Consider the following 20879-nt stretch of genomic DNA (forward strand, 5'->3'; position numbering starts at 1 on the left):
AAAAAAGAGAGAGATACTATAGTGATATTCAGTGGGTTGCATACCCTCCAAAAACCCCGTTTTTGCAGTATGAACCAGGTGAGCAGTTGAATAGCCATTATCTTGGCATCCGATATCTAGTTCTATTATATATCTACGGATTCACAGGCTTTAATGCAAGTAAGCTAACCGTGCTGCGGCATAGATTGTATGATAAAATAGACGTATTCTCTGTGACTTCAGCGTAGTTTTCTAAAAAGAGCCATTTGTCCTCTGACTGAGTTGGCTCATCCTGATCAAAAATGGGCAATATGTTGAGCATTGTGGGAGAAGCAGGCGAATGAAGCGGTGCTGAAACCAGGCATCTGTGGAATGGCCTCCCTGTCCATTCATTTAACCTTAGCCAGTGTTTTGCTTTTAATTACAGAGGCCTTCTCCCTACTCCATCCTCGAAGACAACTTTACTTTACAATCGTTAATCCACAAACTAACTTTCCTCCATAATAAGCAGCTCAGTGTCAGTTGTAGCGATAAAAATTGGTCAGGGGTATCCAGCTGTTTGTCTTTAAACTGTTTCAGTGCAGTTTTTATGCAACTTGAACCACAGAGTGTGCTGTTTCTAGCAGGAAAATCTCTTTTCTCACACTGTTGCTCTGCATTTTCCTCAGAGTGTGCTGTCATGACAGAAACACTACCATCAGATGTGTCTAAGCCTGCTGGTATTTCATTTCCCTTTGGGCCTATGCCATTTTCTGCAGCTGCATTGTTGTGAAGAGAGAGTGAGTCACTGTTGAATGCCGAAGGTCTGATCTCGTCTCTTACTTCTGAATGCTCTGACGCACTCCTCTTTGAGATGACATCAGGATTGTTTATGCTTTACTGATAGATTGAGAGTGGCCATGATGAACCAGAATCACCTTGCTGCTCTGATCAATGCAGGAGTCCTCCAAAGACTGTGGGCTCATCTAAATCTCTCCACCACCAATCAGACTCTCACACAGATTTCCTGTAGGTCCCGCTATCACTGACATGCCATTACTTACATGTGAATGTGTCACTGTCTTCTTTAATGCTCTTGAGCTCTAATGACGTAGCAGTCACCTCGACACTCACTGTCAGCCTCTGAGGACATGTTCCTGGGTACGTGCTCCTGGTCACGCTCTCATCAGTATGTTCATTAGCCAGGACTGTAATCTCCTCTGAGATATTAGTTTCTCCAATATGCTCCTTGAAGAAAGGAGAAGGCTTTTTCAGTTTCTTCCTCCAAAATGCTCTTGGCCGCAGAGAATTGTCTAACCCTGAAGATGTTGCTTTTGACTGGAGTTTAGGAACAATAACGAATTGATTGAGGAGCGTGAACCTGTTGCTTGTGATTGCTTCACTCTCGTTCACAGATGACTTACAGTCTGCATTGCTCAGTTTATGTTTTTCTGTGGCTGAAATGCCACCAACAGGTTTTAAGTCCACAGAGTCTCTGGCGTGTCTGTTGAAGATTGTAACAGCACGATATTCATCTTCATCCTGGTTGCTTCCCTCAACAGGTTTCAGGGTGCATGTGAAGCAGTTGAATGATGTTGAGAAGACTTGCTTCATAGCATTCAGCTTTTGTGTGAACTGATTTTGGTCCATGCGGAGATTTTCAGGATTCATGGAGGGAGAGTGACTCTGGGTGACTTCTGTACGTACTGTTTCAACTTCAATTTCCTCTTCACAGTGTTGCACTGAAATTTCAGTCATATTACATGCAGCTTGAGCCATTGTGTCTTCACACCTCAGAGCTCCTTCTTCCAGTTTGTATCCTTGACTTTCCCAGTAAAAGACCTTTAGAACAAGTCAGCCTTCTTCTGAGCATTTTCCTGACCGAAACTATGCTCAGCTTGAGCTTCTGTCTCTCACACAGTTCATTTAACATCATCCACGGTACTTAACGGTTTTCCTGCTGGAAGAAAAGCATTTGTTTAATATTGGTCCTGAATATCAAAATACATAATTTATGTCCACTTTGTCAGACTGATACTCCATCTGTTATTGTTTCACAGGAGTCTGTGCATCACTGAGTCACTCTCCTTTGGTCAAAATGCTGATTAGACCTTTTTGAACACTGCTGTCTGATTTATCCATTCATTAATATTTATGGTAGTACATACAATATGTTACTATTAAATAAAATATGTTTTCCAAAAATGTTACTGTCCATTGTTGACTCGGGGTATTTTCAATATCACACATTAACAAATTACATTCATTTTCATTTTTTCCCCATAAATTAGCTTAATTCAGCTGAAGTTAATATGCATATTAACTTCATAATAATATGAAGTTAATATGCATGCCTGTAAGATAGCTCCTTACCTGTTATTAACTCTGTCGATTGCTCTTATTCCACTCCATAACTCTGTATGTGGCACATCTTTGAATGTGCCTCTGCGCCTCAGATGTTCAGCACCGCTCTAACAGCAACTGGGCATTTTGGTTTCCATAGTGATGCAATGACTGACGTGCTGCACGATGCAAGAAACTGCCAACCACCCTCGCCAGTAACCTGCCAGTGTTAGAAGGTACAGAATAATATCAAATAATGATCAATTTGCAATATGTAGCTAGAAAACATTTTCCACTTTATTTTTTCTGAGACGTTGTAATGCCTCCTTCAACATTTGTGCTGTGAAAAAAAAAAGTTTCCAGCATGCAATCACATCACCTTCATTTCTATTGAATGAACAGCAGCCATCGCTCACAGATGTACAACCACTACCACTCAAACTATATTTACTACAACTTAAACTGAAGATTCAGAGATTTCTTTTTCACATACTTCATTGCTTAGGTGCAATAATAATTAAAATATGAGGGGAAAAGGGAATAGAATAAAGAAACAATGACAATTTAAAGATATAAAAAATATATATATAAGTAATATAGGTATTAAAATATCAAGGTGCATTTTTTTCAGAATTGGAAATCTGTAAAGAATATATTTGAGACTAGAGAAGAAAAAAAAAAAAAGAGCTAGGACAGCTCTGGACAGATTTCATCACCCGGAGGGTCTGAGGCAATGATAAAACTTACTGACTGCAAAGAAAAACATGTGGTGGAATAATGAGACAGACAGCAACTTCCATTTTTGAAGAACTGGTTCAATAAATACAGTAAAAAAAAAAAGAGTTGATGTGTGGCTTTCCATCAAGGACACTTTATTTGATATTTTCTGACACAAAAGTGGATTTACAATTTGATGTATTCATGTCGTGATGGTTCAGCAGTGGTGACAGCAATGTTGGACAGTTTTAGAAATATTCAGTTACAATACAGGACAGGCAAAACCGGAAATCTGACTGCTCAAAAATAAAAAAAATTATAAAACATTTTATAAGGCAGCATTATTTTATGTTCAGTCCAGTTTAACCTCAAAGGAACACAAAATTCAGTGGATTGTTAAAGACAGAGGCCAAATGTAGTGCACACAAAGTTAATACAAGACTCCAGATTATTATTTTCATTGAAAAATACAAGCAGGTCTTAGCGAGAAATGTAACTGAAAGAATTGTCAATCGGACATTTCCCTCTTACAAAAGGTCCATCACAGACGGGCGTTCTCAGATGGTCAAACTGTTCTGTGAATAATTAAGTTTCTTGATTTACCCATCAGTCACCTTCTTGGGCAAAGCAAATCAATTATTTACAGATGTCAGTGTCTGAGTGGAAAATAATAAACAAAAACAGCACCAGCAGACAAGCTCAGGGCGCTTCCAGTTATTTCTCCATCACGTCATTAAGGCTCAGTGGGGGATGGGCCATATCTGTACAGTGGGGAAAAACAAACATTACATTAATGAAACATTAATGGCAAGATATTAATGCTTATCATCCATGCCTGCCAACTCCAGTGTGAAACGGATATCTGTATGTCTTAACTACCGTCCTTACCATCACAGAGTGCAGCGCCCTGCTTTAGAAGAGCCCGTTGACCTGTTCTGTCTCAGGGTCCAGGTCTATGTCATAGAAACAAGGCCTGGTGGGAAGACCGGGGATCGTGGGCATCTAAGAGGAACAGCCAGGGAAAGCAGTTTGTATGACAGACATTAATAAGGGGGATTCTGGCCTTTCATGCACTGCTATACTGTACACACATATAATGCAGCCTTTGAACCAAGTGTAACAAACAACTTCTTCATGGACACATGATGAAACAACACAGGCTCATTTCATTATTAGTGAATGTAAAGTGTGTAATATACCATCTCTTGTGCAGCACTGGTAGAATTCTGCTTTATTTATTTATCCATTGACGTCAAGATAATTAATCAACAACAATTTTTATATCTGATTAATCATCTTCAAGTCACTTATCACATATAAAAGTAAAATATTTGCTGCTTTTGCCATTTCAAATGAGAGAATTTGCTTTACTTTGTTATATAAAGTCACTTCTAAATTAAATTATTCGTCTTTTGGACTGTTGTTCGAACAAAACCTGAAGCCTGAAGTCTTCTTGGGGTCTAGGAAAAATATGTGGAATACATTTGCTGTTTTTTATATATAATAAAGCCCCTATAATAAGAATCTTTATGCTTTGTTTTTATCAGTAGGATACCACTCTATAAGAAAGCCAGATAAAGGTGTGCTCATTGTGATGTGGTTTGATGGTAAGCAGGTGCAGGGCAGTGTGGAGGCACACCCTGACTGCCTGACAGACACAAATCTGCTGCAAAAACTTTGGAAAGAAAATGTGTTGTTGCTCAACGTAAATAAACCCCCACCGTGCCAACCAGTGGGAACAAAAAGCCAGAGCCAACACTGGCTCGGATGTCTCTGATTGGCAGGACAAAACCTGTGGGCACACCCTTCTTGTCTGCCTCGTGAGAGAGCGACAGGTGAGTCTTCGCCATGCAGATTGGCAGGTTGTTGAAACCCTGAGGGAAAAAGAGGGGACAAAGGAAATGTTTTACATCGTTTACAAAGGCCTATTCAAGCACACAATTATGATAATTAACACTGACAGGAGCAGCCAACAAATGGCCCCGAAAACACAGATGAAAGAAACAAATGAACTAGGAGAGACGCTGACCTGTTTGGTGTAGAGCTCCACCTTGTGTTGAGCCTCTGGGAGAAGCTCAATATCGTCCGCTCCGTAGATCTTCTGGGCAATTATTCGAATCTTATCAGCAATAGGGAGCTACAGAGGAATTAGAAACATAGACACTGCATCAGTCAGTCAGTCAGTCAGTGGCCCTATTTTAATTTGGCACAGAGAGGGGATCCATGCACATGAGGGTCTTTCTTAGTGGATGAGAACATTATTTTTATCTTCAGTGTGACTATATTTTTATTCCGCTTTCCACACAAAACAAATATTTATTTATCAATATCACTCACATACTTAACTGCAACCAACCTAGTAAAGAAAAACAGAAAGTGGGACGGCCCATACCTCCAAATCATAGAGGAATTTGAAGTTGCTGGGAGCCCCAGAAGCCCTCTGGACAGCATGACCCAGGGCCACTGCGCCGGCTCCACCTTCGGCCCAGTGGGAGCAGCGCACGGCGTCGAAGGCTCCAGCAGCTTTGGCTATGCTGCAGATCAAGTCCAGCTCAGCCTCAGTGTCGGTCCTGTTGGATGGATCAGGATAACAAAAGACATTAACTTAATGCGGCAAGGATGTTTTCCTTGCCTCTACTCAGTCATTCAAACCGCAAACATCATTATTTGTGAAGAAAGAAGATTCACAGGCTCACAATACTGCTTTAAATCTGCATTCTAGTGTTTGACAAGCTCCAAACACACATTTTATCAGCAAGGCTAAAATGTTAGCAAACAGCTGCATATTTACATATCCAGCAGACACAGAGCAACATTAGCATCACATTTCTGTTCACCCGCTAAAAGTTCAATATTAGCTATCCTTTTAGCACTGTTCTCACTCCACCAACCACCAACTCCTTGGCTCATTAGCTGCTAAATAATACACTATGTTCACCAGTTAGTCGCTATTTGGTGCTGGTGGGTTATGTGCAGTGGATTTATTAGAGCTTTTTAACTGAAAACAGCTTCCTGTTGCTGCTGCAAACAATGCTGATGAGAGCCGGAACAGGTAACCAAAAAGATGGCTCTGTAAGTTTGTTGTCTTTTAGACCATTTTAGTCCGTTTTCTACTATGTCATCATCAATCACTCACTTGAAAGCATTGACAGCCACCACCACTGGCACGCCGAAGTGCTGTGCATTCTCTATCTGCTTCCTCATGTTGCTGCAGCCGTTCTCCAGCAGCTCAAGGTTCTACATGTGGGAACACATTCACATACTTTAAGATAAGCTCATAAGAAGGTAGATAAGAACAGCAGTTCTCTGTTCACATACATGTTTAATGATAGACAGACAAAGGTTTTTTAATTTGAATTTAAAATAAAGTCCATGTTTTGGTAGGTTGCTGTTTTGCATTACCTCCTCAATGTATTCCTTAGGCAGTGGCATCCCAGCAGTGACCTGAAGAAAAAAATATTTTTTTTGTGAATTTAAATCATTTAAATACACAACAGAGACAGATTTGAATTATTTTGCCTCAGCTGTTGGCTTTGGGACTATTAAGAAGCTAATAATTGAGTGAATTAAGAAATGAAAATATGAATGAGTTATTGCTCTGTGACATCCACTCAGCAGGAAATTACACTCATAGCAGTGTCATTCCCTGAGGGAGGGTGAGACACAGAACTCACAAAAGACGAACGCAAAAATCGTGTAAAATAATACATGAATGTAAAAGCACAGGTGTTATCGCGTTATTAGGACGGTGAGTAGAACTCACTGTTGGTCCTCCTCCGTGCATTTTCAGCGCTCGGACAGTGGCCACCAGCACAACCACATGGGGTCTCAGGCCAGAGTAGCGGCACTTGATGTTGAAGAACTTCTCCATGCCAATGTCAGCACCAAAGCCCGCCTCTGTCACTGTAGGGCACAATAGACAGGCGTTGTGAAACAAACAGAATAGTAACAGAACGACAGCTGTGAGCAATACTGAGTAATATCATACTACAATATAACAGAAAAACTGCTGTATCACATCAGATATCAGAAAGTAAATACTGAATAAAACATGCTGCCATAAAGCAATTTTCTCAGCTGCACTTACCTACAAAGCCCTCAGGTCCAACAAGCTTCAAAGCTATTTTATCAGCCAGGATGGAGGAGTTGCCATGGGCGATGTTGGCAAATGGGCCGGCATGTACAAACACGGGGTTTCCCTGCAGATTCAGGTTTCGATCATTAAAAAAATAAACTGAGCCACTTCAAAACCACCAACAACAACGAACAACCTGAACTGTACAAGCTTGTTAGTCTAATACTGTAAATACATATGTTCCTAATCTGCTTTAATATCTTAAACACTATGTATTTGGTTTGTGAAGTTATTCTCAGTATCAGTATTTTCACCCACCTCCAAGGTCTGCATTAGGTTTGGCTTGATGGCATCTTTCATTAGCACAGTCAGAGCACCACTCACACCCTAAAGAGAAAAACATTATATTATAGGAGCCAATTGTTTCCAAAGCACTTGTATATAAACTTCCCTGTCGTAAGGGAGACTCCAGAACACTGACCAGGTCCTCAGTGGTGATGGGCTGTCCGCTACGGCTGGTGGCAACAACCATCTTGGCCAGACGCTGACGCATGTCCTCTAGGCTGCTGGTGAGGGCGAGCACCGCCATAATTTCACTGGCCACCGTAATGTCGAATTGGGCCTGGAGAACGGAGAGAGGCAGTGCATGTCCCTTTATCATTAACAACAACAATGCAGCATACTGGGCTCCATTTGTTGTAAAACTCTAGAAACTTCTCTAACTAAATTCTACTTTGTGATCGAATGCTTGAAGCTACTACATGCAGATTCTTCATGCTGCCTACCACGCTGTCTTTTTTGATATAACCACCGGGTGGAGCCAAAGAATTTTTTAAGTATTACAGCTTTGTGGATCTTATCTCGTTACCTCTCTCGTGTATCCCTTTTCAGTTGGCGACTGGCCTATCGTGATCTTCCTCAGGAATCGATCATTGGTATCCAACACTGAATTGACACACAAGGACCACATGGGTATTTTATTAGTTTTACATTTGACCTTATCACTTTTATACAATACATACAGCAGATTTAATGAGGCAGACCGTGTAACACAGGATTAAGAGAAGTCTCTGGTGGTCATACCTCTCTGCCAGGTGATAGTGCTCGGGTCGATGTCAAGACGGGCAAAGCGGGTGATCTCATCCTCAGTCAGTGTGGAGGGATCAGTCTTTTCTATTCCCAGTTTCTAAACAAGCAGAGAAAATATACGATGTCTGCCATTCTTTGGGCTGTGAATTAAGTTAAAACCTACAAGTCTGTGACACAATCACTTACTTTCAGTCTGTTGATCTGGATGGGGGAGAACTTCCTCTGTCCGCCACTGAGTGGGACTAAGCGGTTGTACAGAGCCTGAGGATGCATACAGAGATAAAGATATTAGTCAAAATCCATGAATTAACTTGCAAAAAAAGTGTATTTTTTAAAATATACCACTGACAAAATGGAGTACACACCTTGTCAGACTGTGTAGACTCATGGAACATGCGAGCATCGATGGCAGCAGCCACCAAGTTGTTCGCAGCCGTGATGGCGTGAATGTCACCGGTGAGATGGAGGTTGAACTAAAATGAAGTGATCATTAATTCAATTATATTTTAGCATTTTTTAGGCAAGCAGCATAGTTTCTAACTTAACATAGCAGTGTAGTACCTCTTCCATAGGAATGACTTGAGAGTATCCACCTCCTGCAGCACCACCTGTAGACAGAAGACAATACTACAGATTGATATACAAGTATAGACTGTAAACATGTACATTTAAATGGCTCATAACATGTGCCATCTCTCACTAAATGTACATTATTTCAAAGATTACCTTTAATGCCAAAGGTGGGTCCCTGAGAAGGCTGTCGGACACAAGCAAACACGTTGAGCTTCATGTGGGCTCCCAGGGCCTGCACCAGGCCAATGGTGGTGGTGCTCTTTCCTTCACCCAGAGGAGTGGGTGTAATGCTGGAGACACAAAGACTTGTCAGCAGGGCCAGAAATCAACAGGTAGTAGAAGTACCAAATGAAAATAAATGTTGTCTTTGGCAGATAAATTAAAGGTATTAACTTCAGCAGAATATGTGGTAAGGGGTGCACATTAAAATGTTTAATTCTGCTGCATGGCATGATGAAGCAGGAACTTGATCAGCTGTATAAACTTGCTGGACAATATGAAAAAAAGTAACATTACAAACTAAGATTCGGAACTTATACTTAAACTGTCAGCATTTCATCATGTCCAATGCAATGCTGCAGAGCAGGGAAAACAGTACAGTACAGCAGATAACACTGCTGACAGCATACCCAGTGACCACCACGTATTTGCCGTCTGGCTGGGCCTGCAGGCGTTTGATGATATTCAGCTGGACCTTGGCCTTAGTCTTGCCATAGAGCTCTACCTCATCAGAGAGCAGGCCCACCTCTCTTGCTAGACGGTCGATGGGCTTGGGCACACAGGAGCGAGAAATCACGATGTCACTGTTGGGAAATATAAACACAACACACAAAATCACTTTTTCATCTGAGAAAAGGAGGAAAACAGCAAGGCCTCAAAGACAAGGAGCATTCTGAGTGAGACCCAACGTGAGGCAAAGGTATTAAAACAGTTAATCTTGCATGTGGATTATTGAATTTAACAAAGCACATGACTAAGAGGGTGGGGGAGATAAGACAAACCTTGGCACGGGCGTCTGGAGGTTGAGTTTGGTGTAAGAAATGTTCCACTTCCCGGGTTGATGGCTCTCCAGGAAACGCTTTGCACTTAACACTGTGTTCTGCACAAACACACAGTGTATACAGTTGGAAAACAAAAAGAAAAACCTCTGCAGCATTGTGGCAAATTGGGACAAGATAACTGAAATGGCAGATTTAATTATGTATTAATGATGCAGCTGGTCTGATATTACATTTACAACAATCCTCTCTCCAGATGGACCTTACCGCCATCAGCATGGCCACAGTCATGGGTCCCACACCGCCTGGCACAGGGGTGATGAAACCGGCCTGCTCCTTGGCTGAGGCGTAGTGGACATCACCCACTACCCGCTTCCCACTTGGTTTAGTCTCATCTGAAACACGCACAGAGAAATACCATTCAGTTACCTTTAACTTCAACTGATTCATTCCCAAAGTGGACTGAAAAACCACAGGAATGCAGGAGGAGTCCAACCTGGCACGTGGTTGATGCCACAGTCGATGACCACCGCTCCCTTCTTGATCCACTCTCCTTTCACCATCTCTGCTTTCCCAATGCCGACAACCAGGATATCTGCTTTGCCCACCTGGACAAAAACAGTGATGGACATAATTTTTCATAAATAAAAGAAAAGCATGTATATCAATGATGCTAGGCTTAGTGGACATTTATTTTATGAGGGTTAATAGAAATTTTCAAAAATATATTAATATATAAAATATATAAATATACCTCCCACCCTTCAACAATGGCGAGAGGGACTAAAGAAAGTTTATGTAATGGAGAAGATAACTGCAAAACTTCATGTGAAAATGGACTTTGGTTTTGTGGGCCCCCGCCATCTCCCACTTTGGATTGCCAGACAGATGAACTGGTAATAGCTTGTTGTGAGAAGTTATGTCTGTGTTTTTCTCGTTTTGTGGGGGTCGCCTGTCGAATGTACTTTCTCCCCCCTATTCGGGGTTTTGTTTTGTGGGATGTCCAATTGTGTAGTAGATCTTGACTAGGGTTTGTATGTTTGCCGAGACACTAATTGTTCTTTGTCTTTATTTTCTATATTTTGTCCTAAATGTATTGTTTTGCTTTGGTTTTATATGCATAATTTTAAATACAGAATGTTCAAAAAAATAAATAAATAAAATATATAAATATGTAAAATAAATCCACAAATTCATTAAACCAACGTGAAGTCAGACTTGGATTGTGCAGGGTATCATTTCACCACTGTAGAGAAATGCAGAATGTGGTTTGTGTCACTGCCTGGCTACGCTTAAAATCAACCCATACAGGACAATAATCAATAATGGGAATATAATCCTGAGACTGTATTGCTGGGTTGGGTGAAGGTGTTACTGTTGTACCTCTCCAGGGAGATCAGTGGTTTTAGAGTGGCAGGTAGTGACGGTGGCGTGGTTCCACAGCAGCAGGTCGTGCATCGGTGCTCCGACAATCTTACTGCGACCAATCACTACCGCTCTCTTCCCTGCCACAGACACACCTGTAGAAAAGCAGTCAATCCATTAATTAATTCTGACCTCATTCAGTACTTTGTCATATATATTCACAGGACTGATACTGATATATTAGGGTGTTAACTGCATTTACCAGTCTGTCTGATCAACTCCATGCAGCCATTTGGTGTACAGGGGATGAAGCAGTCGCCCAAGTCCCCACGAGACAGCTTCCCTGCATTTATGCTGGTCAGTCTGTAAACGGTAAGTAAGATTTTTTTTTCTTTTAACCAGACTCGAAGGAAGCAAAAAGAAACACTTCAGGTCCATTCAAAAGAGTAATAAGCAACCTGATCTTTAGTTTATGTCTGTGCCTACCCATCTACATCCTTCTCTGGGGCCACAGCGTTGGTGACCTTCTCAGTGTCTATCTTGTGGATCGAGTCTAAGGGCAGTTGCACGATGAGACCGTGGACAGATGAGTTCTCGTTCACCTCTGTGATACTGTGAAGAATCTACAGACAAGCAAACATCCTTTACACTCTCAGGTACCTTCAGTTTGTTATTAACCGTGTTAACCTTGTTTTGTTATGGCACCCCAAATTGCAAACTTTAGTCCCGTCTTACTGCATTGAAAATATTTAAAAACATAAACAGTGATACTTCAGGATTTGCAGGATTTCTTACTGTGTGCGTAAAAAAAAGTAAAGTAAACTACACAAATAATTCAAATCCATTCTCACCTCCTCCTCTGTTGCAGTCTTGGGAAGTTTCATATGTGTGGCATTTATTCCAATCTGTGTACACAGAAGAAGAGATTGGGCTGGAAGTTAGGAATAATTGTAAAAAGTGTACAGTAGAAATGTGATGTACATATTGTATGTCAATAAATGAAATGTTTACCTCTGCTGCTGCCTTCAACTTCATGCTGATGTACAGGTTTGAATCATCGCGGTCTCCAACCTGCAAAGACAAGCAGCATCACTTTGCCTGCCTGTATGAAGGAATAGACCTTCTACCATACCGACACACGTATTGATCATGTATGAATGAATCCTGCTCGTAGGCCACGAGAAAAAGACATGGCAAAATTAAACAGCAAACAAGACAATCCAAAAATGTGCTTATACTTCAACTTGTGCTAGTTCCTATCTTGCAGTTACCTGTAAAACCACTAGACCGGGTCTGAAGTTGGGGTCCTGAAGTTTCATCTGTTCCACATCCTTCTTCAGACGCTCCCTCACCTGCCTGAGAGCACAAGACAACAGAATAAAACCCAACTGGATTTTTAATCTCTATGCAGTGACAGGTGCACCATTGTAAAGGAAAGGAAAAGGACCATATGGCACACAACCCATTCCCTTCCCTTGTAATGGTTACATTTTCCATTTACATTTTCCAACCCGCAGCCATCGGTGTCGACTGCACATACAAAGCCCAGTCATCGAAGACTCCGTTTGGTAAAATGAGATTCTTATCTGTTGGGCTTTATCTTTATTCGTTCGATAGTTTGGTTATGTCAGTTATGGCTTATCTGTTCCCCTAACACAAAGATTAGGCAAAGCCAACTCAACGAATCAAAGTCAAGAGAGAGAGAGTGAGTGACAGAGTTAATGGACTTTAACTCATAGCAATCTATTTTTTAAGATGTATCATGTCTCTCTAAACAAAGCTGATTACATTTCCTTTGTATTCTATTCACATAATCAATTACATGACTCACCAGCTTGATTGATATCGTCCACTGTGGATGATAAAAAGAGCAGTGCTACTCACAAATCTCTAAATATAGACTGATCATTGTGTTAGGGTTAGGGTTACACCATACACCATGTGACTAGTATTGATTATGGATGTGTGACACAGTGGAGTGACACCAATTGGAACTACCTTTCAAGTAACCTATGAGTGCGTTTGCCCTAATGACCTAACAATAACACAGACCTACTATTAAAGGTCTTATTACATTATTTAACATATGACACATTTATTTATTATATATATTCCCAGAATCATTATAACAACAATCTTCATCACAATGAGAGCTGATAACACAGCATGTTAGGATATCTTAGTTCCTGGTCACTGATCAACTAGGGCCATATTCCTATAAACAAAGCACATTCATATAATAAAACAGTACTGTTGTAATGTTTTAATTGTTGTCAAGTCAATCAGGCTTCTTCAAAGAACACGCTTTTGGATAAGGGTTGCAGAAAACTACACTTCCTGAAAGGCAGAGACAATCTCATTAATAAACGTCTGTTCAAAAAGGTCTCCTGTTCCAAACAATGGATTGCATGACACCTACCGTCAGGCTTCAGAGATAATGAATGTACATCTTCCAGATCTGTGGAGAGGCTGTATGGCCCGTTTGTGTCGCAAAAATTAATTGAACTAATGAGTGATCTGAGGGGCAGTTAACAAGGTGCAGGCTGTCGTGTCTTGTGACAAGCACATGCAACGTAATGTCCTGCACTCTGTTGTCTCTTTGCCCAACTTTTTGGTAATAAGCAAATATTTGGATTCATTCAAACTTTGAACTATGAAAAACACAAGGAACACCTTTGTAGATTGTACTCAAATATTAAAATACTGACAAATGCACAATTTTAAAAAAGAAAAGATTTTTAGAGTTTGGTGACTACGTTTAGATTCATGAGTGGGGTTTTCCAGCCTCACCACTTGAGGTCACTGGACCAACAGGACAAAGATCATATCACACCACTACAGCTTCTTACATAATGCAGCAGAATTTGCAATCATTCATTCCAAGGTTTACAATAATTATGGATTATCACCAAATTATAAACAGTGCATGTGTGTGTATTTGTGAACACACAAAGACTAATCCACATAACTGTCAAGGAAAAAAATGTTCATGCAACTTCACAAAGTTCAGTCCACTGTGATTTCTCCACTGGTTAACCATAATTAACAGTACAAACTGCTGGCACACTTCATTCACGTGGACAACATCATGCACAACCAATTCAAAGTTATGAAATTGTTTTCTGCTGCCAGCACAGACAAGAATAGTGTCTGGAAATACATAAGAGCTGCATGCAGAATGTGCATAAGGCTGGGATCGTACAGAGAAGTTGTCTGTGACGTTAACTTTAACTATAAAGAGGCTGACACTCAGATGGCTAGTTAGCTGCCAAATTAGCCAGTACAAAGACACGTTTCCTCATGCTGGTTACACCTGTTTGCCTACCCGTGCAAATAATAAACGTGCTGCATAAAATCTGAAACTTACGCTGAAACTGCTTTCCCACTTATGATTTGAGCTGACATCTTTGGTCCTGTAAGTCCGCGTTCTGACCTAACGTGTCTCCTTGCACACTCACTGCCTGACAAGAAGAGGAGCGCGCTGAGTTTCACCAAAAACTTAAGTTAAGTGAAAAAGAAAAGTAGTTCGAAGGTAGTTACGTAGGCTTCATTGACAACGCAGCACCAGCGCTGAAAAAACAACGCAATAACTTTCAGGAATAGCGTGTTATAGCGTCGAACGTAGAACGTAGCCTCGCGAGTGGGCATGACGACGGAGAAAGGCGGGGCTATTAACAGAACGTCTACACTGACAGCCAATCACACACCTGTTCGAACGCGTCGGTAGAACGTAATAAACCAATAGCATTCCCAGATCTGCTATGCCACCCACGAGTGGGCGGGGCAGTGGGCGGGACTTTACGTGACGCAATTACGCCAAGAATCAGCAGAGGGCAGCAGCGTGTTTACACAACCGTCAGATTAGCAGTGTGAAATAACACAGCAGTGTTTCTATGGGCCCAAGCTGACGATTGATCGAGATTGTTCCGCTGCTTGCAAAAGTGTCCTCTTACAGATATTCACCAGAGAGTGCTAGAAAATACCATTTAAAAACAAAAAACAATCAGGCTTCCAGTCCGATGAAAGACATGAAGAAACACAGAGAACTATGGAGACTAGATTCTGTGTTTTGAGCGACACCGAGGAGCTCCAAACGCTGATTTCAAACACTCAGAACAATCTCCACTTCGACAGGTAAGTTCATAGTGGCTGCTAATTTGTTCAGCCAGCGGGCTTTGAGGCTCTGTCTATTAACTGGAGGATACGTGGACGTTGTTCGTCATTGGCTTGTTTTGTTATTGTGAGTAGATGGCTAGTTAGCATCTATTTGCATAGCCTGAGTAAACGTCAGTGTTAAAGCGACAGTCTCTGTAAACTATACCTTCAGAATTCACCAGTGCAGCAGACTGAACCTCACCCACACTCAAGCCACCTCCGTCTCATAAGCGTATGTAACTTATGTCTCTCCAGGTCGAAGACACTGTTCGAAGAAATCCGTGCCTCCATCAACAACAATGATGAAGAGGACCGCTCCTTCTGGAGGCCTGTGCTCCCTTGGGGCGGCGTCTTCACCATTAAGGCAGGACGCAAGGCCATATCGTGCACCCCTCTGTACGTCAAAATCAAACTTAAAAACACCTGCACCATCGATGGCTTCCTCATGATCCTGTATGTGATCCTGCGGGACAAGCAGGGGGTTCCCAGGGAGCTGGCATTCTTCCTGGGCAAACAGTTTGTGGAGCATTTCCTCTACCTGATGGACTCCTGCGACTACACCACAGTGAAGATGCTGTGGATCTGGAACAGGATGTCTAAGAGGCAGTACCGCTCTGAGATCCACCAGGCAGCCCTGGAGATTGACCTGTTTGGCAACGAGCACGAGAACTTCACAGAGAACCTGGAGAACCTCATGTCCACAATGCAGGAGAGCCTGTGCACCAACTGGAGTTGCCCGGCCCGCTTCCAGGAGTTCATAAAGACTACAATCAACATCAGGTATACTGCACGCAGGCCGTGAACTATCCTGATGCTACAATGTGAACTTGATGCAACTTTTCCCTGTTGGACGCCGTGAACTTTAGCAGAGAGTCTGTGCTTCAGGACTTGTGACAGGGTTGCACCAACAGCTGTCTGTGTTAGAAATATCAAATTTCCTCATCGACGTTGTCCCAGTAGGGGAGCCCTTGTCAGACACTTTGCACTAGATCAGACTAGACTACATGTTGCACTGCCACTAGATCAGAGATGCACCGATCCATGTTTTCGCAGATGGTTAAAAATGAGTAGTACTGTACGATGCAGCACAGCCCTCTTAATGTCGGCTTTACACACGTTACAAGATGCTGCATCTTCAAACTAAGAACATGTTGAGTTAGCCAGCTGTTAATAGCCCACTCAGTTGCAGACTGTCTCATGTTGTGGCATAAAAACAGTAACTTTAACTCACATTTCATTCAAAAGTGACAGATGCAAAATACAACTCACCAAAATTGTCTTTGTTAGTCTTTCCACTGTTCCAACAACCACCAGTCCGGTCAAAATGAATCCTTAATTCACAGACGTAGATTTGAGAATCACAGATACCAAAACAAAGCACAGAGAGTTCGGTTACAACACACAGAGGGTCATTCTCTGCTCAGGACTCTTTACTCCATGATTTCTTTACATAGGGAATATATTACATTTTTTATTATATTAAAGTTTTAAATCTCATTTATATATAACCCTTAACAATGCATGCATTTCTGTCTCCACCCATTTATGTGTAGTGATGTTAATCCACATGTTCAGTCAGTGTACAGTGTACAAGCTTAATTGTCTTTATGAGATGTTTTCCTCTCACAAAGTAGGTCAGTTCTAGTTAACGGAGTGTTGTTGGGTGGTGTACGCGATTTCCATTTCTTATAATTCCACTCTCACATTTTCCCTCCAGTCCTCCTCATGAGCTGCCTCACAGAGACCCCATTCAGTCGGCCGTGGACGAGTTCTTCTGCCCCAAGCTCCTACTCTGCTCACAACTGGGGTGAGACATAGGCAGGATGTCATCATCGAATGTTCTTCAGTCTTTATCTGCTTCTTTGACAAATTGTATATATATATATTTTTTATTATTATTATTATTATTACAGGTGTGATGGTCTGAGGGAGTTCTCTCAGAGGGTCTTCTGCCATGGCCCCCCACCCTTTGTCATTCTCAACATGCAGCAGTGGAAGTCAGAGGAACTGTCCTATGTTCCTTACCATCTGGCTCTCTGCCAGCACAGGTATGGAGCCTCCACAGTGTGTTTCCATTGGCTCTGTATACAGCACCATGCTTTAGTAGAATTAAACTAAATATACTTGTTCCAACCTTGGACATCTAGCACTGAATATTTGCAAAATAGCTGTCATTGAACTACATTATTCTATTTTATTTTCGCAGTTTACAAATATTAAATGTTTCATTCACCCTCACTTTCTGATTTAATTTACTTCTGCCTCTCTTTGTCCCAGATCTAATGGAAAAATGTGTTTTTATCCACTATTATTTATACTTTAAGTTTCCTGGACAGTATAAAGACAATGGTATTTCTCCACAGGTACTCACTGGAGGGCGCCACACTCTTCAACAAGGAAGAGCATCACTACTCTGCAGCCTTCCAAATAGACGGCTGCTGGATGCACTACGATGGTCTGAGGAGTGACAATCTGATCCTGTTACACAAGCCACCGGAGCTCCTTCTGCTGTCCTCTCTGGTCTACATCCGTGCCTCCGACAAGTGAACTCTTATAGACACACAGATGAGGCGCACCGAGCTCAAGAATCAAAGCATTTCCTAAAGTTATTCTGTCATGACCCCATTGATGGAATTACAATACTGTAACCATGTTTCATTAATCGATTTCCAATCAGCTTCCTTCCTCTAAATCGCCTGAACTTGCAGAAAGCTTAATCTGCTAGATGGAAATGACTTCTTCTGGGGCTTGCTTGGAATCCAAGAATATAATGGACTATAATAGTTCTGGGTTGATATGCATAAATGACAATATCAGTGACTAATGCACATCGTATGCATATACAGTTGGCATGCTTGTTAACGGGATTACACTGTGAGGGTGTATTTGTATAGGAGATGACACTGACTGTATACCGCATTCCCATCAAAGTGAGCGATTTTGGCAGTTTAATTTTACATTTATGCATATCAGCCCTTTCCTACAATTAAACTGGTGCTTTTCTATTTACACTGTGGTCTGAGGCTAAGAAACAACCAAACAAGGCCATGGTTTATGTCAGGTTAACGTCTTAAGATGGAAATTGGAGGTAGAAATTGAATACAATGAGTAAATGTTCAAAGGTTGAGGGCAGTCTGAACTCTCTTTTCTGTCTCTGCAAGCTTAAATATGACCTGTTTGACTTCCAGGACACTAAGCCGGCAGCATGTCCATATTCATTAATTAAATTCAAGCATTTAAACGCGCTAGCTCAGCACACACTGCAGTCATCAACACAGGGAATATGTATGTATTTACATGTTATTTTTTAAATAGTCATTAGTTTTCAATTGCTGTTTTTCTATGCTGAGACTCTTTAAAAAACAAATACAAATATTTTGAAGTACACTTGTATTGATTTATTCTGTCACGCTTGTGCATTGCATGGATGGGTGTAACAAAAGCCACATAAAAGCACACAGTACCTTTTAAGGCAGGCATTTATTTTAAACTGGGTACAACTGCACCACACAAACTGACTAAAATGTATGTAAAATGTCTTCAATCAAAACATGATAAAATGTGAAAAGCTACTGTTTCTACACCTAAGGTTATCTTGTACTTCCAGTATTAATCCACAGGATATAAAATTCAAGATCATCACCTTACTCCAGACACACAATGGGAAATGTAAAAGAAGCAGAGTGGTCATTTGGCTAACATTGACATCAGTTTCAAAGGATTTCTTCTTTCAGACACAAACATAGAGTGGCAGTCCATTGCAGACCAGGTGTTAGTCATCCATCTGCTTTCTTTGAACAAGCACTTTGGTGAGAGTGGTGGCAAAAACATGACATTGGTTAGGCCATAATAAAAATGCGTACAAACTCAATTTTAACATCCCTTCTTTTTGCAGATTCACGTTTGCAGATTTTCATTAGCGTCTCTCCAAAATTCATTAAAATAGTAGTTAATATACACATCAGAAATCATGACATTATACACAACAGTGATGGTAGATGAATCATGGCGGCAGCACATAATTACGCCCGCGTGATTTGTGCTGTGGCTGTTTAGTGACGAACAAAATCTAGTACAATAGACAGAATTAGCAAATCAGGTTACACAACATAAACAATACAAATTATAATTATAAATACAAAAAAAGTCATTCACATCTTTCTAAAATAAAATGAGAATTTGCAGAAATACGCCTTTTTCTCTTTCAAAAACAACCCAGAAAAATGGAAAGGAAAGTACTTCATATAGTGATGTAGAACAATCTGCAACAGACTAAATGTCTCACCAGTTACACCCTGACCGAGCAAGGCAAGTGTCATTAAAGTTCTCCTCTGTAGTAACAGTAACCATAATCTTTTTACAAACACACATCAAGTTTAGAGTACAATGGTAAAGTCCGTGGAAGAGCACATGGCCTGTCTAGGGTTTATAAGACCTTGTGGTCAAAAACGGCTGATGTTATTTCTGTTCATTTTTTTCCTTTTCTTTAAAAAAAAAAAAGTGTTTACATCAAATTTGGCCACTACACTGTGAGCAATCCCTCTAAATCTGCCTAAATAAACAAAAGCCTTGTAAAAAAGAACCAGCATGTATGACAAAATGAGAACACGAGATGTCTGGTAGGATGAGGCAAAGGCAATGGTACCATTTGATGTTTGGTTAGACGTCCACATTACCAGCAAACATTGTGAATCAACTGACATGCCATGTGGGGTTCTGTTACAGCAATATGAGATGCCTTGGCTTTTTTTTCTTTTTTTTTTTTAAAGAGACAAACACAAAACAGAAGTCTTATTGCATTTTTCTAAATGCCATTATCCTAAATTAAAACATATGTACAAATTACAATATGTATCAAATAGTTTGGTAAGTGCAATGCAGAGCTTGGTTAAAGTTTCCACTTATGTGCAAACGTCAGTGCACAAAGCAACTCAAACTAGACTTGAACATTAACAGTGACTCAACAAGACACACCTAACTTTTCCTTGCCTATTGCCCTCACTATTGCTGTGCATTGCTTGACCTGTTTGTTAGCCTAGCCCAAGGCTGCAGAGAGTGACACCCTCAGCCAGCCTGGAGTCAGACAAACCCAGGGGAGCACGCTGGTCTCTATCAGGACATGATACTGGTGAAAGTGGCAACATGGTCTGGGCACAGCCCTTGGTGCTTTATCATCCATTTCCATATGACAGCATGGAAGAGTGTAATGCTAATATATTAGCAATAAGGATGAGGAGAACATGTTTAAAAATTGTGGCACATGAAGGAAGCTGGTACTAGAACTGGAGGTGGGAAAAGATGGGAGAAATAAAAAGGTAATGTTTTGGCACTTCACATGAAGCTGAACGGATTATCTCGAACCTGAGCTTGCAAGCAAGACCTTGGCCACATGAGGATCACATGTTTGGTGGCGAGTTGGCGAGTGCAAAGAGCAGATGTCAAACCCAATCCCAGGCAGAAAAAGTCTTGTTCATAGCTAAAGAGTGATATTGTACTGGCATTAAGACAAAGCATGCTCGTATCCTGCAGCAGGAACACTGTGAGGGACGGGGAATGCTAACGAGGATATCATTTAAATTAAAACGAGAAACTTTTTTTTTTTTTTT

At 41.1% G+C, this 20879-nt stretch overlaps 2 protein-coding genes across 2 annotated transcripts; one reads left to right on the top strand and one right to left on the bottom strand.

Annotated features, from left to right (window-relative positions):
• Positions 1-3150: 3150 nt before the first annotated feature.
• mthfd1b (methylenetetrahydrofolate dehydrogenase (NADP+ dependent) 1b) lies at positions 3151-14635 on the bottom strand. The gene is made up of 28 exons (XM_035673896.1): positions 14486-14635; positions 12390-12474; positions 12130-12189; positions 11970-12023; positions 11605-11741; positions 11381-11481; positions 11137-11273; positions 10250-10361; positions 10021-10148; positions 9757-9854; positions 9385-9558; positions 8909-9045; positions 8744-8790; positions 8548-8655; positions 8369-8443; positions 8177-8279; positions 7962-8038; positions 7575-7715; positions 7412-7480; positions 7106-7217; positions 6782-6921; positions 6421-6462; positions 6155-6255; positions 5411-5588; positions 5048-5155; positions 4740-4892; positions 3907-4020; positions 3151-3779 (listed from the first exon to the last, which is right to left on the bottom strand). The coding sequence occupies exons 1-27, from the start codon at positions 14521-14523 to the stop codon at positions 3931-3933; spliced, it is 2805 nt and encodes a 934-aa protein (XP_035529789.1). The 5' UTR covers positions 14524-14635; the 3' UTR covers positions 3151-3779; positions 3907-3930.
• A 302-nt stretch (positions 14636-14937) lies between these two features.
• Positions 14938-18658, top strand: cunh14orf28 (chromosome unknown C14orf28 homolog). Its single transcript, XM_035673924.1, has 5 exons — positions 14938-15252; positions 15529-16053; positions 16991-17080; positions 17187-17321; positions 17637-18658. Exons 1-5 carry the CDS (start codon positions 15167-15169, stop codon positions 17818-17820), a joined length of 1020 nt encoding a protein of 339 aa, XP_035529817.1. The 5' UTR covers positions 14938-15166; the 3' UTR covers positions 17821-18658.
• Positions 18659-20879: the final 2221 nt, after the last annotated feature.

The sequence above is a fragment of the Morone saxatilis genome, unplaced genomic scaffold (genome assembly GCF_004916995.1).
Source record: "Morone saxatilis isolate NCDOM2014 unplaced genomic scaffold, NCSU_SB_2.0 Contig3, whole genome shotgun sequence".
NCBI classification, from domain to species: Eukaryota; Metazoa; Chordata; class Actinopteri; family Moronidae; genus Morone; species Morone saxatilis.